The 15188-nt window shown below is 43.8% G+C and overlaps 1 protein-coding gene across 2 annotated transcripts in view; it reads right to left on the bottom strand.

The window, feature by feature from the left end:
* Positions 1–1782: 1782 nt before the first annotated feature.
* Positions 1783–15188, bottom strand: part of LRRC28 (leucine rich repeat containing 28) — a 431942-nt gene continuing 418536 nt past the window's right edge. For both annotated transcript variants that reach the window (XM_085644518.1, XM_085644516.1), the window contains one exon: positions 1783–2755. In XM_085644518.1, the coding sequence (XP_085500644.1) occupies positions 2683–2755 (73 nt within the window). In that variant the 3' untranslated portion in view covers positions 1783–2682. The remainder of the gene's footprint in view (positions 2756–15188) is intronic.

The raw sequence follows: 15188 nt of genomic DNA, 5'->3' as shown, positions 1-15188 counted from the left end.
CAATACAGAATGAAGCAATGTGAAAACTAAAAACACACCCAGTACAATCAAACTGCGCCTGTGGATAAAAGAAAAATGAGAACTAAATATCGAGCTCTATGTGATGCACTGAAATCTGACCTGCACTTACTACAATCTCCAGCAGGCAGAGAACAAAGATTAACTGGAAGTGAGGCACGTGCGGGAACATGGAAGGAATGCTGCTGGAGATATCCCCACGCGGAAACAGGAGAGAGTCTGATGACAAAGTGCGGTACATATAAGCCAGGACGGACACAACAACAGGACTCAATACACCATCCCTCACAGTCATCTTCTTGCAAGGAAAATGTTCTTTCGACGTTCATATTCTTGTCAATTGTGTATGGAACTGTATACATCGAAAGTAACCTGGACAGCAAATTGCTCGGCGATGATCTTATTCAAACAGGAATCGGATGCATTATTGCAGACAGAGCAGCCGGTCTTCATTTTCACAGTTAAACTTGATTTTTACTAAAGTAAAACACACTTTTTATTTTGCAGGTACATTATACGTTTCATTCAGCTTTCTTTGGCTAGAGGTAGCAAAAAGAAGCCATACGTTTATTATCTCGCCCACCACCCTATAACTTTTGCAGGCTTAATCCATCATCACCTACCTTAAAACGTTCAAGGGGCTCCAAAAATCGAAATTTCTGTAGAAATGGGTTGATGTTTTGGCCTTGTGGACAAGAGAAACGTGCATTAAATGACGCCTCCTCGGTGTGATTTAACCAACATATGAGATCGAGTGCACCTGTGAAGTCATGTGCACTCCACTGAGGAATCCATCCTATCGAGTGCCACTCGCCAATGGTCGCTTCAGATTTAGCCCCCGTGGAGCACGTCTGTCCGAGGCGTCGAATGGAAGGCACATTTCATGAACGTGATTTGAAGGAGTTACATGATTAAGAGATATTGGACAGAAGCAGATGTTATGGAAAATAGTGGGGCGCATTGTGAAGCATGAGAGAATCTTTGCATTTTAGACTTGCAAAAGAAGCCCAGGAAAGGTTGAATGTCTTACAAGTGCACACCCGTCAGAGGGGGTCTGCCGTGCCCTGGCTACAGCAGGCAGAGCGACCTGTTGCCAACTGGGGAAATGTTGTACTGGTCAGGTCTGGGTGAGAGGAAAACAAAAACTGAGAGGAGGACACAAACGGGTGGAGAGGGCTAATGTTGCCGGACGTACGTTATGTGTACGAGGTTTACATATTTCATTGTATAACAGTACACATTTTAAAGTAGAGAAGGAGCTTGGTATCGATTGGTTTACACTGGCAATCCCAGGGGCGTTCACAGTCCGCTTCCCGAATACATTCACAATTCACTTGTTATTTGAGTCAATCCGTGCGGTCATCATTTTTTTTGTCTTTTTATTGACTTTACTACCTTGAAAGCAAAATGAAAGTTCTTAATTTTATTTTTATAAACAATCACCCGCTACCATGGGATAGAACGGTGGCTAGAGGAGGTGGGAAGGGTGCTTATGTCTAAGGAGGTTTTTGCTTGCGACAAAGTGCTTGTACAAAGCACCTGTAAGCATCTTACTACATTTGATCTACTGTACTGTATTGAACAATTGGAAATATAATAATTTTGTTTGATAATAAACAACCAGTTGCCTATTACAAAGAGAACAAAACTTCCCTGTATGATCTGTTTCCACAAAGCGAGCCATGGAGGTGTGATGGAACTCCCCCAAGCTCTTCTCAGTGCAGTGGCCTGCGCCTCAGTCATGATCAACACAGCATCAAAACATTTTCCCGTTTTTTGTCTTTTATTTTCAATACATGAACACATTTCACTTTCAAACACCCTGCTATTGCACTTCCACACTTTAAGGGAGGGTCAAGAGACCCCACTTAAACAGTTTGAGAGATTACCAGTTTTTTAAAAATTATATGTATCATGAGCAGAAGATTTCTCTTCTTGGAGAAAAAAAGACTACTCTCTTCCAAACTGCACACGCTATAGCTGAAACTATTTGCAACTGAGCATAACGTTATTCTTTCCTTAGGCTTTCTGGTTTCGTACAGCTGAGTGCGCAAACCTTCAGAAATCAGGTCTTGGGATGAGCCTCGCAACAGAGCAATACTGTGCTTTGCACCGAACCTTATGGAAGGACATTGGATGACCGCAATTCTGTTGAGCGTCCATTTCTGATCACGCACAAGCATCCAGCTCCCACACAGTAACAGCTCCATGGACCTCCACTTTGGTTGAGATGCCTTCAACTCCCTCTACTTTTTACAAGAAAAGAATTGGCCAATCGGCATGAAGTATCAAAGGGGAAAAGGATTGGGTTAATTTGAAAATGTCCCAAAAATATCACAGTTGCACTGCAGGGTTGGTTCTGCTGTAGAGCTGCTGCAACCGATTATTCAATATAAAATAGATTAAGGAGACACATGGGCGCAAAAGCATTCTACTGCGCATCATATTCACGAAGAAGGAACGCTGCTGTTCTCAATTATTCTTCAGTTTGTTCATTTAGCCCTTAGAAACGCAGAAGGGTAGGACGCAGGTGAGTGATCCATGTCTTTGGGGCCACTACAGCCATGGCACCTAGATGACAATCCCCGAACAGACAAATGCAGTACAGGCAGACCTTGACAGCTCGGAGCAGGCGGGTTCCCTCAGTGGCTTTGATGCCGGTTATCAACTCAGTAAGTCAAACGTCTGCAGACACAGGGTGGAACAGCAGTAGGCCACAAAACTAACAGTTGTTCGCCTAGAAAAAAGGGAAAGAAAATCACAGTTGTCAGTGCACGCTTAAGCTGCATGGCCTTCGCCCACCGCAGAACGAATGTTCAGGACAATGAAAACAGGAGGAGGATTAGCCAAGGTTGGCGTCGAATCACATTTTTACTTTTAGCTTTGCTAGACAGGAACAGGTTGCCTTGTTGTTGTTTTAACGCCATGTGGACCGGGCACATGGGATTTGTGGCTCTGAGAGTTGGGTTTCGGTTGGCGAGTCTCACACCTTGACTCCATTACGTCCTGGACGAGAACCAAAAACAGCAGCTGCGCTCTGGTACATAGTCTGATTATTAGTCTAAACACATGCGGGAATTAGAGCTCGAAGACCCTGACTGAACAATGATGCTACAAAACGCTCAGAGGGCAATAACAACGGAGGATGGCACTAGATTTCTGAAGAACAAATGTGCCAGAAAGATAATATGCCAATTTGACTAAACAGTCCTAATAGCTGTTAGGACCCAGATGTCAGGTTCGCTGGAGTGGGGTATTAAGGGATTAAAAACAGAGGTTATTAAGAACAATAGGCAGTGCCCTTGTAAGAGAGGTAGGAAATATTCAGTGAGCCATTTATTGTTGGATTGTGTATTCTTCTGAGGCAAGGAAAAAGATACTTCCGCCTGTGCTTAAAAAACACATGATTCAAACAAGAGAAATGGGGCTAGAGATGATTTATAGTCTTAGCTTTCGAGATGTAGCCTTCGCCGTTGGTCAATATTTGTGTAAAATCGTAAAGACTCAGCTGGCATTATCTTCCCCAAAGGGTTCTAGGTCCAGGTCTGTATGGGTGTAACTATACTCAGTAAGGTGACGTCAAGTAAATTAGTGTATTCACCCAATAGGAAGGTTGTGAAATCCTGCTGTGCATATTGCACTTTAGAATCCTGTTTGGGGTAAAACGTAATGTTGGTTATTGTTTAAATGCACTTTAAAATGCTATTGGGGCTGAATGAATTGTTCTTATATTGATCAATTTTCTACTATTTTTAATGAAAGGTTTTAAATATATGTGGGACTTTGGGCTGTAGATTGTTTCAGGTCTGGGTAGAGGAAAATGTAATGTTTATATAGCAGAAATTGCATAATCTACAAGTAGTTGTGACTATGAATTGTTTCAGTTAACTAAAATTATCTGTTCATATTTTTCTTTTTATGAACGAGAACTGTGTGTAATATTTCTATACGAATATGTTTATTGGAAATAAAGTACTTCTGATTCTGATGTACTGTTTTGATGGAGAGCTGCAGGACATGTAGCGGGAAGGCTTGAGATCGTTTTGAGAAAGATTATTTTTAAGAGTTGTTCTGAGTTACCACTTGGTGATGCAGGGCTCTTTTTAGTTGACAGGAAGCCAATGGAAAGATAAGGCGGGGACTTGTGAAGAGTGTTATTGGTTCTAAAATCCGATGCAACCAATATTCACAGCCAACTACAAACTAGCAGCTTAAACTTGGAAATCACAAGGCACAGCAGTAAGGCGGAGTACTTCCTACCCGTTGCCATAGGTGAGGGGAGTGAGTCAGTGCAGACACCACTCTTTTATGCTACCTATAGTTCATTCAAGGCCCTTAGGGGCTCGTTATCTTAGATGATAACAAAACAAATCAGGGCACTGGTGGGTACTGACAGTGTTTGGCGATTTCTTTATTTCCGACTTATTGTGATCCCATACTCTCTTGAAGCTAATGGCTGCCAAGTTGCCTACTGCTCAGACACTGCTAATTTGCATATCCAAAACCTCATCATTGGCAGACCTTCAACTATAGACATTGCTACTGTTAGGAGACTTGATCTATCACCAGGCTATGAGCCACCAACATCGTCAAGATGCTTACTGCGGAAGATGGTAAAACCACGTTTTGAAGGAAGCATACTGAATACTGTATACCACTGTACCAACACTACCCATTTCAGTAGAAAAAAAGATGAAAGCACCAAACATCTTGTTTACATAAAAAGGCCCAAACGAGAGTGAAAATAAATGTAGGGTAGAAATGGCTTGCACAGGGCTGCTACTGCTCAAAGGTCTGGTAGATGGCACAGTGGCCTGGGAGGCTAAAGCCTTTGTTGACAGTTACAGAATACACATCAGTTTAACAGATGCTTGAAAGGTAAATGTCCATGATTATTGGCAATAATTTGTAGGCTTCAAAAAATTATCTATTTTCTCTTTTTGTCCAGCAGAATATGGCAACAAGCCTTTGTTGAATCAGAAACACAATTACCTCCTAAAACAGTGAACTTTTTTCTGCACGATACAATTCAAGCCATTTATCCTGACAACATGATTTTAGAAGTAAAAACACGAGCTGGAGGGTTGCTTGGGTAAGTTTATGCGTATTGAACGTTTGATTGTAAAACAGAAAGGAGTGGACATCTCAGACCAAAAGTTTGTGTTGAATCTATGACTGATAACCAGTTAATTACTAATGTGCCTATATATATATCTATATATAAGCTTTAGTTTGGCAACTCGTGTCATAAGAGTTAATAGACAAAACAGACATATGCTGTAATTAAAAGATATAAATTATAAACAGTTCGTGAGAAACATAACATGAATTATGCACAAGTTCCTCCTTCTACAGAGACATACATTTTGCAACGTCGAAACAATTGAGTGTTGTCGGAGCACAGTCCATCCTCCTGTTTCCACATGATACACTCTCTGCCAGTATTAAAACCAGCTCAGACTTGATAAAAATATCCGCCTATCATGATAAAGATAAACACAATTTTTCTTAAAAGTGCATTCTTACAGTGCGGACTTAAAGGCATTAAAAAATAAATATTACAAAGGTTAAAAATGATAAAATGCCCTGTGGTCTCCTTGCAGAATGTTTGCGCAATGACCTCGGATTTATGTTTTTAACCAGTGTATTTGGTCATCTTGGCTGCTATATACAATAAAGTGCTTGTGCAATGGCACTATTGGTGAACATATTTCCATGGTCAGAAGTGCTTAATGCCCAGAGCCAATTAGGTGCTGGAAGCCAGCCCGCTGAGTTCTGTGCTTCGTCTCTCGGGTATCTTTCTCCTAGTGCCCCACATGTGGCCATGGAATTTAGCAACTGTACATACAAAAAGGGGACTAGTATCAGATTTGAGGATACGCAAGTCCTCCCGGTAATTCTGTGTGCCCATTTGCAGACACACAGGTTTAATCCATTTTGATCTTGGGCATGCATAAACTGGACATACACACAGCAAGTGGGCCACAGACTCCACGGGTGCCTCGCAACCTGGGCAGTTGCTTAAGCTTTGGTCATTGGTGTGCCACCTGGCTGATACCTCATTCACAGGGAGAGTACCAAACCTGAATTGGATGAAGAGGTTCCGATCCTGAAGTACCTGGATTAAGCCAAGATAAGGTTCCAGGAATCTAGCCTGTTTGTGCAACAGTAATTCTGTGGTAAGTCTCTCCCGGTCAGGCCTGATGGAATCTTGTTGCGCAACCCATTCCCAATAATAACACTTTATTGTATCTTTTTGGAGCAGGGGTGAGTCCGGTTTTTCTTAGGCTTCCTGAAGGCCTACGTCAACCACAATATTTCTTATGTTTATTATCCACCCCACCTTGCTACAGGTATCCCCACAGATAACCTCTGTCAGGGCTTCTGTATTAGGCAGTGGCTCCGGAGTCCTACGAATTCTGGCCTAGAATGACAAAGGGCGGAGCTTGGCAATGTCACTAATGGAGTGTCTTACCATATCCAACATTAGAGGTGAAAATGGGGTACTTTGAGGCAGCATCACTAGATTCATTAGGAATTTATGCTCTGAACTAGTGATCTTGGTTGTCTTATCAAAGCTCTACAGCTCTGCCCTATACAAGGCGGAGCTAACAGCTTTTGAGTCGTAGACCTGTAAAGCAGCAGCACCAGGTCTGTGCGACGAAGGATGTTCTTTCCCTAATGCCCCTGTGACACGCTTGTGGCTCAGTACTATCTTTGTTAAATGGGGTTTCCAGGTCATTCTCTCCTCAAATCTGACTCATAGGTAGTTTCTTTACAGAGGGGTACCTCTTAAGGTTGGTTTGCCCTTATATGACTTGGGAGGGTTAAAAGCCATGAATGTAGTTTAAGTGGTGTTTATTATCAAGCCCCAGGTGTCACAGATGAGTTTAAATCTATTTAGTAATGACTGTAACCCCACTGGGGTTTTTGACACCAACAGGGTGTCATCTGGAAATAGGGGGGTTGTTACCCATCAGTGGGCTCTTGCGATAGAAAACTTACCACTCCATCCTTCAAGAGGGGGGCGAGAAAGAAGGGGGGTCCCAAAATGCATTTATCCCAAGTTAAGTCAATGGAGATTTCCCATTGTTTGAACAATACTACAGCGTGAACTGCTGAACGGAATTACACCAAATGTGGCAGAAAGCTAGATGTTGGTCCAGAAAGTGTCCTTTTTTGTTTTGCTGTAAATTCGTTCAGTAGTTTTTCAGATACGTACCACTCACAAACCCATAGCGCCACTTAGACACCAACTAACAGACTATTGAAGACAAATGCAAAAACAACAGTGGAAGGACAGAATGCAGAACAATGTCATACATTCACCCCAGTACAAAGATCTGGGCCTAAATCCATTGTTTTTTTGCTCACCATGCCATTCCAGTTTGGACCCAGCCATATGCAAATCAGTCTTGACCCTGTGCCTCATGGGAACAGTCCAGCCCAAACTGCCAAGTCAGGTCCTCCCTGGACTGGAAACAAGCATCCTAGGACCGGTTTCGGGGTTTCACCCCTCTTCAACCAGGTTAGCTTGATTCCAGTGGCATGGAGAGCACGGGACCTATGTCAAGGTGACAAATGCAAAAACAACAGTTGATGGACAGAATGCAGAACAATGTCATACATTCACCCCAGTACAGAGATCTGGGCCTAAATCCATCGTTATTTTGCTCACCATGCCATTCCAGTGCTCCAGGTATGCCCAGACGTGGGTCCTGGGCTCACTGTGCCACTGGAATCAAGCTATCCTGGCTGAAGAGGGGTGAAACCCCGAAACCGGTCCTAGGATTCTTGTTTACAGTCCAGGGAGGACCTGGCTTGGCAGTTCGGGCTGGACTGTTCCCATGAGGCACAGGGTCAAGACTGATTTGCATATGGCCAGGTCTAAACTGGGGTGGCAAGGGGAGCAAAACAATGATGGATTTAACCCAGATCTCTTGACTGGGGGTGAATGTTTTGATTTGTTCTGAATTCCGCCCATCGTGTGTCTTTTGCTTTCTCGTCCTAAGTGCGCCAGGTATGCTCAGACGTGGGTCCTGGGCTCACTGTGCCACTGGAATCAAACTATCCTGGCTGAAGAGGGGTGAAACCACGAAACTGGTCCTAGGATGCTTGTTTCCGGTGCAGGGAGGACCTGGCTTGGCAGTTCGAGCTGGACTGTTCCCATGAGGCACAGGGTCAAGACTGATTTGCATATGGCCAGGTCTAAACTAGGGTGGCATGGTCAGAAAAAGAATGATGGATTTAACCCAGATCTCTTGACTAGGGGTGAATATTTTGATTTGTTCTGCATTCCGTCCATCCATTGTGTGTCTTAGACTATTGCAGATATTCACACAACCTAGTCACTCACCCATACATTCACTGAAACACCTAATCACTCACTTATACAGTCAGTCACACACCCACTGAAACATCCATACAGGCATTCATACACCCACTGATTCACCAGTACACCTTGGTGTATATATATTTAACACTCATATTTTTTAAAACACACAGTCACTGGATGGTGTCATCAGTGATGTCACTGACCATGTCATGAGTGATGTAATATGTGAGGTCATAAGCAGTGCATTGTGAGGGCGCAAGTTATAGTTAGCTCAGCTAAGTATAACTGATGAATTTCTCTGGTTCTGTACGAGTAATACCGGAGCCTAACTATAACGTCTCTGTAACCTTTGTTTTTTTCAGTGAATTTCTAAGGCTTTTTTTCATTTAATTTCCTAACTATAAAGTCCCTGTAACCTTTGTTTTTTTCAGTGATATATGTTTATATCAACCTAAAGTATTTAATGGATGTAGCTCATCCATTTGATTGGCACCCAATATGTTAAGGGGCTGTGCATGCTAGCCTCTAGCACTTTATCTTTTTTTTCCAGCTAGGTTATCACAGACTGTGCAAAACAGACATTACATTTGACATAGAACGTTATGTCTTAGCCCGCAGCTCAAGTGTAAAAATACAAATTGAGGACTTTTTTTTTTAGACAGTAAACTAAAATACCTGAGATACTACATACTTATGGATTTAGGGAACTTTGGGAAATCCAGGTTTGTGAGAGGAGTGAATATATCAAGCAGGCCCTATTATGGCATGATCACGCTGGAAATCCTAAAACATGTACGAACACAGAGGACAACAAAAGGGCCAACCTCCATATTTAGTGATCAAAGAACACGAAAAATAACAAAGTAGTTAATGAGACAAAGTAGCGCACATGCAAAAGTAAAACTATTGGTTTTGCAATTTTTAAAAAAAAATGTCAGTATGAGACAGTCACATTTGTAAGAAAAGCAAAGGGAATAGGAAGGCATTTAGAAGAGCTAAAGCCTAAAAGGAATTAAAAATAACCAAACAAAAATACAATTTGGCAGGAATTCTACGTCTAAAAAGAAGAAGGAATGAATGCACATAGGAAGACTATGAGCCACTTAAAAAACACCGAAAGAGCATTCAAACAACAAGGAACAAAACAGCTACGGCAGGGTACATAAGATGAGGGCTAGCCCATAGGACGTGAGGAAGTAATGTCGCCATGGCACACAATTAGTAAAGCACACCTAGAATATTGTGTTAAGCTGGGGAGGTGAAATCTCCATAATGTAAAAAGACAATTATAGCTACCAAAAGGATGGAGAAATATTGTATTTATAAAAAGTTCAGAGTTCCTTGTAGTTCCAAATTTCTCAAAAACATATGAGGCAAGCCTATTTAGAATTAAAATGACTACTGCTGGTAATGTATTGCCTCCTTGCAGGCTGAACAGCGGAAAGGCAGGATGGCTACAGACTGCTTGGTTACATTCTTCTTTGTAAAATGAAGGTAATGAAAGTGAGTAATCTGATTATTGCATTCATTTGGGCCTGGCATTATTTCTTGAAATACATTGGTAATAGACACTACTGAAATGGCTGTAGCTGCTAGAGTGTCCTATTATGTTTCATTTAGTAAAAAGCGTTCATAATGTATATATTTGGTTTTCTAGTAGAATAAGGGCCAGTCAAAGCACAAGACTCCAAGTGAAAAGGGTGCGACCAGAAAGGCCGACAGAAAATAAACTAAAAGCATTAAGTTGTCAACAAAAGAAAGTTTTTATTGGCTTCGCTTTTCCATCAGAAAGTAAAAACAGAGGTTTCCTTCCAAACGTACTGGGCACCTTTTGGCTGCTGTCCAGTTTAAAGCTGCATTAAGTTTTCTTTTCATACAGTCACAACGCACTCTACTAGACCCACCTGGAACAGGCGGCAATGAAACGCAAGCTGAGTTACTCACATCTGAGGCCTCCAATGTTTATTAGTTTTGTGGTATTTTCTTTAAAAGTTTCTACAGCTACTGAAGAAACAGATGGTGACTAAAAATAGACGCTTATAACTCAAGTTAAAACCTCCCTGGCTGCTGCATTCTTCGGGAGTCAATCAAGGCGCTGTGGGAGTCTAAGGGTAGAAGAAGCATTATCCCCTGGCACTGAGAGGGACGCAAGGCTTTCAGGTGCTTCAAACACACAGTGAATTACATTGCTTCTGAGTACCGAAAATGGAGTAGATGTGCCCCATCGCACTACATGTTTGCAATCACAAAGCGAAAGGTGTCCTGGGATCAAACGAGAACCAATATCTCAAGTTCCATCCATATATTGCAGTGCTGAAAGAAGCCACCCCCAGTCTGCAGCAAGGAGCTGATTATTCAGATCGATTATGGAGAGTTATCAAGTGCACACATCAAAACAGACTGATGCCCCACCCTGGCATACCTCCAACGACTACACATGCACAGCGGGGTTCAGCAAAATAGAGGATCTGGTGTTACTGGCTCATTTCTAGGTACCAAACACACTGAAGCATGCACAGAGCTGCCAAAGGGCAGCTGCAAAGGGGATGGAAGAAAAGCAAAAGTACATTTGTCATATGTCTGCTTGCGGAATGTCAAGGAATAGGATATGGATCTATCACTTGAGAGAAGACCCCTTTAAAGTGTGATACTACACTGGCGAATAAATGCACTGAGCAGCAGGCAAGACATTGAAGAAGCGTGTGCGCCTTGTCCTGCAGATTTTAGAATTGTTAGATACACTTTTCTTATTGAGATTGTCTTTTAGTACAACGGGTTAGGAGCCTACTGGACAGAAAAGTTCTAGGGCAGTGATACTCAGAGTACGGCCTGGGGGTCGCTTGCTGCCCTCATGACCTTCAAAGACGGCCCCCTGCTGACGACCGCATAGGACTGCTGTGTACATGAGAGAGAACCAACATTCAGAAATATGTTAAATAAACGGGCAAGTGTTTATTCACAAACTAACTAAAGTAAAAGAAAGACACAAATAAGGTATCCTGAACACATTCAGTGTTTAAGACATCTTGCAACAAACGTGTACAAATATGCCAAATTCTCTTCAAAATAGTATATTTCATTAACATGCAGAAGCGTTCTAGGTAGATTGGTTCTTACGTCAAAGAGGCTGTAGGCTTGGCACCAGAGGTTGCAAGAGGAAGACCAATGCCAGCAGAGGTAAGTTGGGATGTAGGAGGTCGTAGGTGCACTGTCAGTTCAGCTTACCAAGGCCAAAGGGCTGCGGGTGCAGGGGTGCCTTTCGATGTTGGAGTCTTCTAACCAGAGTCGGTCGCAGTCAGGGGAGCCTCTGGATTCACATCGCAGGCACCGTCGTAGAGATCAGGAAAGGTCAGTCAACTCTGGACAAGAGGTCAGGATCGTTGGGGAGACTTAACTGCACAGGTGAGCCACTCAGACTTGGGCCGTGGGCATCGGGTGCAGAGTGGGCAGGAGACGCGGATCCACCTGGATCCGGAGTCCTTGGAAAAGGTTACTTCAAGACAGGTCTGCTGTCCACGGAAGATTGGAGTCTTTCTCGAAGGCATCAGTCTTCCCAGGGGTTTCAGAGGTCGCTGGCTGCAAGACAGCTTGCAGGTTTGCAGAAGCTGGAAAGCGGTTGGTAGGACTGGGGCCAAGGCAGTCGCCGTCTTCAGTCTTCTCTGCAGGATCGTCTTTTTTCTTCTAGCTCGTCACAGATCTGAGTTAGAGGTCTGGGAGAGCCTCTTCAATACTAAATGTAGGAGGCATTTTAGGTGAGTAGCAGGTAGGGCCAATGGGCACCTTACCTGGGGTGACTACACCCTCTATTATGCCCCCCTTCCCACAGCCCTGATTGGAGGGGTCTCCACATCTTCAAGTTGGCTGGGACTAAAGGTTGTGCTTCACCTCGCCTCCCCCACTTGAGGGGTGGAGTTAGCAGAGGTGGGCACGCTTCCTACTCTTTTGAATTTTTACTGCCGTTTTCTCACCCAAAGTGGGGGTATAAACCAGGGGCTGCCATCTGCTGCTAGCAGCAGAAACTGAGAGTCGCATTACAAAGGCGGCAGGCATTTGAAACTCCCCTCTTTAAGCACTGGCCCATCCTAGGGGAGGCATGAAACCTCTGCCTGGATTGTGCCTTGTTTCTGGTCCCAGAGAGCAGGGGCTCTCTACCCAGGGGTCCAGAAACATGTCTGGTGGTTGATAGCTGCCTACAGCCGTTCAGAGACCACACCAGGGTTGGCAGGTTTTCAGGGGGCTCCTCTGAGGTGCCCTTTGGGTACATGGTACAATAAATCCCACGCCGTAATCATTATTGAGAGGAAGAGTTTGGTACCAAACACTCCTAGAGTTTGGTACCAAAAACTCTGTGTTAAGGGAAGCCAGCATAGTGTTGCAGAACTCTAGTTGTCGAGTTTCCAGCCGATGCTCTCGATGGCTTCACTGGCACTTACAAATTTAGGAAATACACGCCAATATTGTAGATATGCCTTCACTTGTGGTACAGTGCACTATGCCTTATGGCTGTGAGGCCTGCTGGAGGGGTGACTTACCTATACTGGCAGTGCTAGTTGGCATGGCACCCAGGTAGGGTGCCATGTCGACTTTGTCTTTTCTCCCTCACAGGGGCATGCAAGTTGCAAAGGCAGTGTCCAGTGAGGGGGGGGGGGGGGGTCCCAGAAGACCAGCTTCAGCTCCCAGGCCCTCAGAGTACCATTTACTAGGGACTTACAGAGGGCAGACGTGCCAATTAGGGATTTGTTATTAGGGAAGAAGCAGTGGCACAGGGGATCTGGTTGGCAGGGACCCTGTGCACTACATTTGAAACCACATCAAAACCAGGCAACCGTGTCGAGCTAACCATGCAAAAGAGGTACTTTCTCGCACTGATATAATCTGATTAACTACATTGAAAAGGTCCTGCAGGTTAATTAAATACACTTTTTGAATTCTGAAGAGACTATCACAGTTTTACACTTTTGCTGCAAGATGTCTTTACAAAAATTAAGATGCTCTTAAAATTGAGCAGTGCAGGACTCCCTAGTTGTTTCCTTTCTTTGATACAAATTAACATTTAAATACATTTTTGCCTGTTTATTTAGCATCTTTTTATTGTTAGTGCTGAGATGAGTAAACAGCAGCCCAGAGCTGCTATTGACCAGGGGGCTGAATATAAAGGTCAGGAGCGCTGCATGCAGCCCCCAGGCCGTAATTTGGGTATCAGTGTTTTAGAGTAGGCATTTCATGCCAAAAAACTTGCAGGAGGTATCTCTGCAAAGTTATCAAATTACACATTTGAAGGCCTTTAGGACAACATAAAATTGGGCAAAACAAGGTACATTAAGTGTAATCTTGTGATTTTACAGAAAGGAAAGCCAGGAAAATAAGTAAGAAAGTACTAATTTGGCCTTTCAAAATAGGAACACTATCTTCCTTAGTTGAACAGCTGAAGAATAAAATGATTGATTTGCAAAGTTTCATGCCCAGAACAAGGTAAGCGATTGAACAACATAAAGCCTGTTCAGAGTTATTGTTCAAGACAAAGCACAGGTGGAATGGTTCAGTCTACCCCCTCACTGCCGCAAAACCACACCAACTGACTAGAAACAAAACAATCTTTAGCAAAGTTGGGGGCGGAGCTATGAGGTCTGGAAGATATCGGTCTCTAGTTATAGCTCTTCAGTGACCTTCGCCCTTAAGAAAGATAATGTATGTCCTGACCAGCAAATGCGTCTGTGATGTGCTGGGCGAGTTTGGTGGATTGACGTGCAAGGGTCTAACACAGCACCCGTATTCCTCACTTTCCGCTGGGACCACTTGAACTTGCAGCGATGCCTGCGTTGCAGTGAGGCCTGCACTGGAGAACAGACCACTGTCTCTCCGGATTGAATCAGCAACCACCAGTGATTGAGAGGATCAAGCCCTTCCTCTAGGTGACAGTTGCACAGAGCTGGGGTCAACATTTACTCCTGACCAATACCAGACCTGCCAACACACACCCTGCCACAATGTGTCACACAATTTCAGCTGCTCTCACACAGTCACTCTGTGAGGAGCAGATATCAGACAGTGTGAGGGAAAACAACTTGAAACCACTGCATAATAGAGTCTTTTCTTCTGTTTTTGGAGGCTCTAGGTAGCCAATGTCAATTAAGGATTGTCAAATCACCCCAAGACATCGACAGCAGGAGCCTTGGTAACCTTATGTTCTTATTTTTTGGTTTGCCTTTGAAGTAGGAGACAATCCGGGGTGGAGGAGGCTGGGGTGGAGGAGGCTGAAGTGGCTCTTACAGGAGCAGTTCTCAGCAAGAGGCCCCGCCCCTTTCATGGCCATACCTTTTTTCACATGGTGAAATGTTTGATTAAGTTGGCAGGTCTGCAATACCAGTGCGCAACGGTGGTCCCTTCTTACACCGCTGTTCCGTGACCAGATTATCCATGATGGTAGAAAGAAGACTGCAAAGGCTGCCACCTTGAATGTTGTTTCTTGCAATCACTGCACAGGTGGAGGCCCCGCTCTGAAGCAGACCCTCTTTGATGAGCCACTAAAACACAGAGGAAGTGGACAACCCCAAAGCAGCATACACTCTGGCACACTAATAAAGCAACCCTGCACCACAGCTCCATAATGGAATAACAGGCTTCTGAGCATCATACACCTGTAATGGCAGTCTATGTGGTGGAGACGACCTCCATCTTTCTGGTGATGACGTACCTACTCTACTGGTTGTACAATCCTCCCCTGCGGCATCACATTTCCTTTTATGCAGAGCTATTTTCGATGAGTGCAAACATCTGGATGACCATCACCGATTCCTTTTCTAATCTATTACAAGAGCTGTCACTCTCTGCTCCG

The sequence above is a fragment of the Triturus cristatus genome, chromosome 3_1 (genome assembly GCF_964204655.1).
Source record: "Triturus cristatus chromosome 3_1, aTriCri1.1, whole genome shotgun sequence".
Lineage (NCBI taxonomy): Eukaryota > Metazoa > Chordata > Amphibia > Caudata > Salamandridae > Triturus > Triturus cristatus.
The sequence above is the reverse complement of the archived record's forward strand: the minus strand, read 5'-3'. Positions and strand labels throughout refer to the sequence as shown.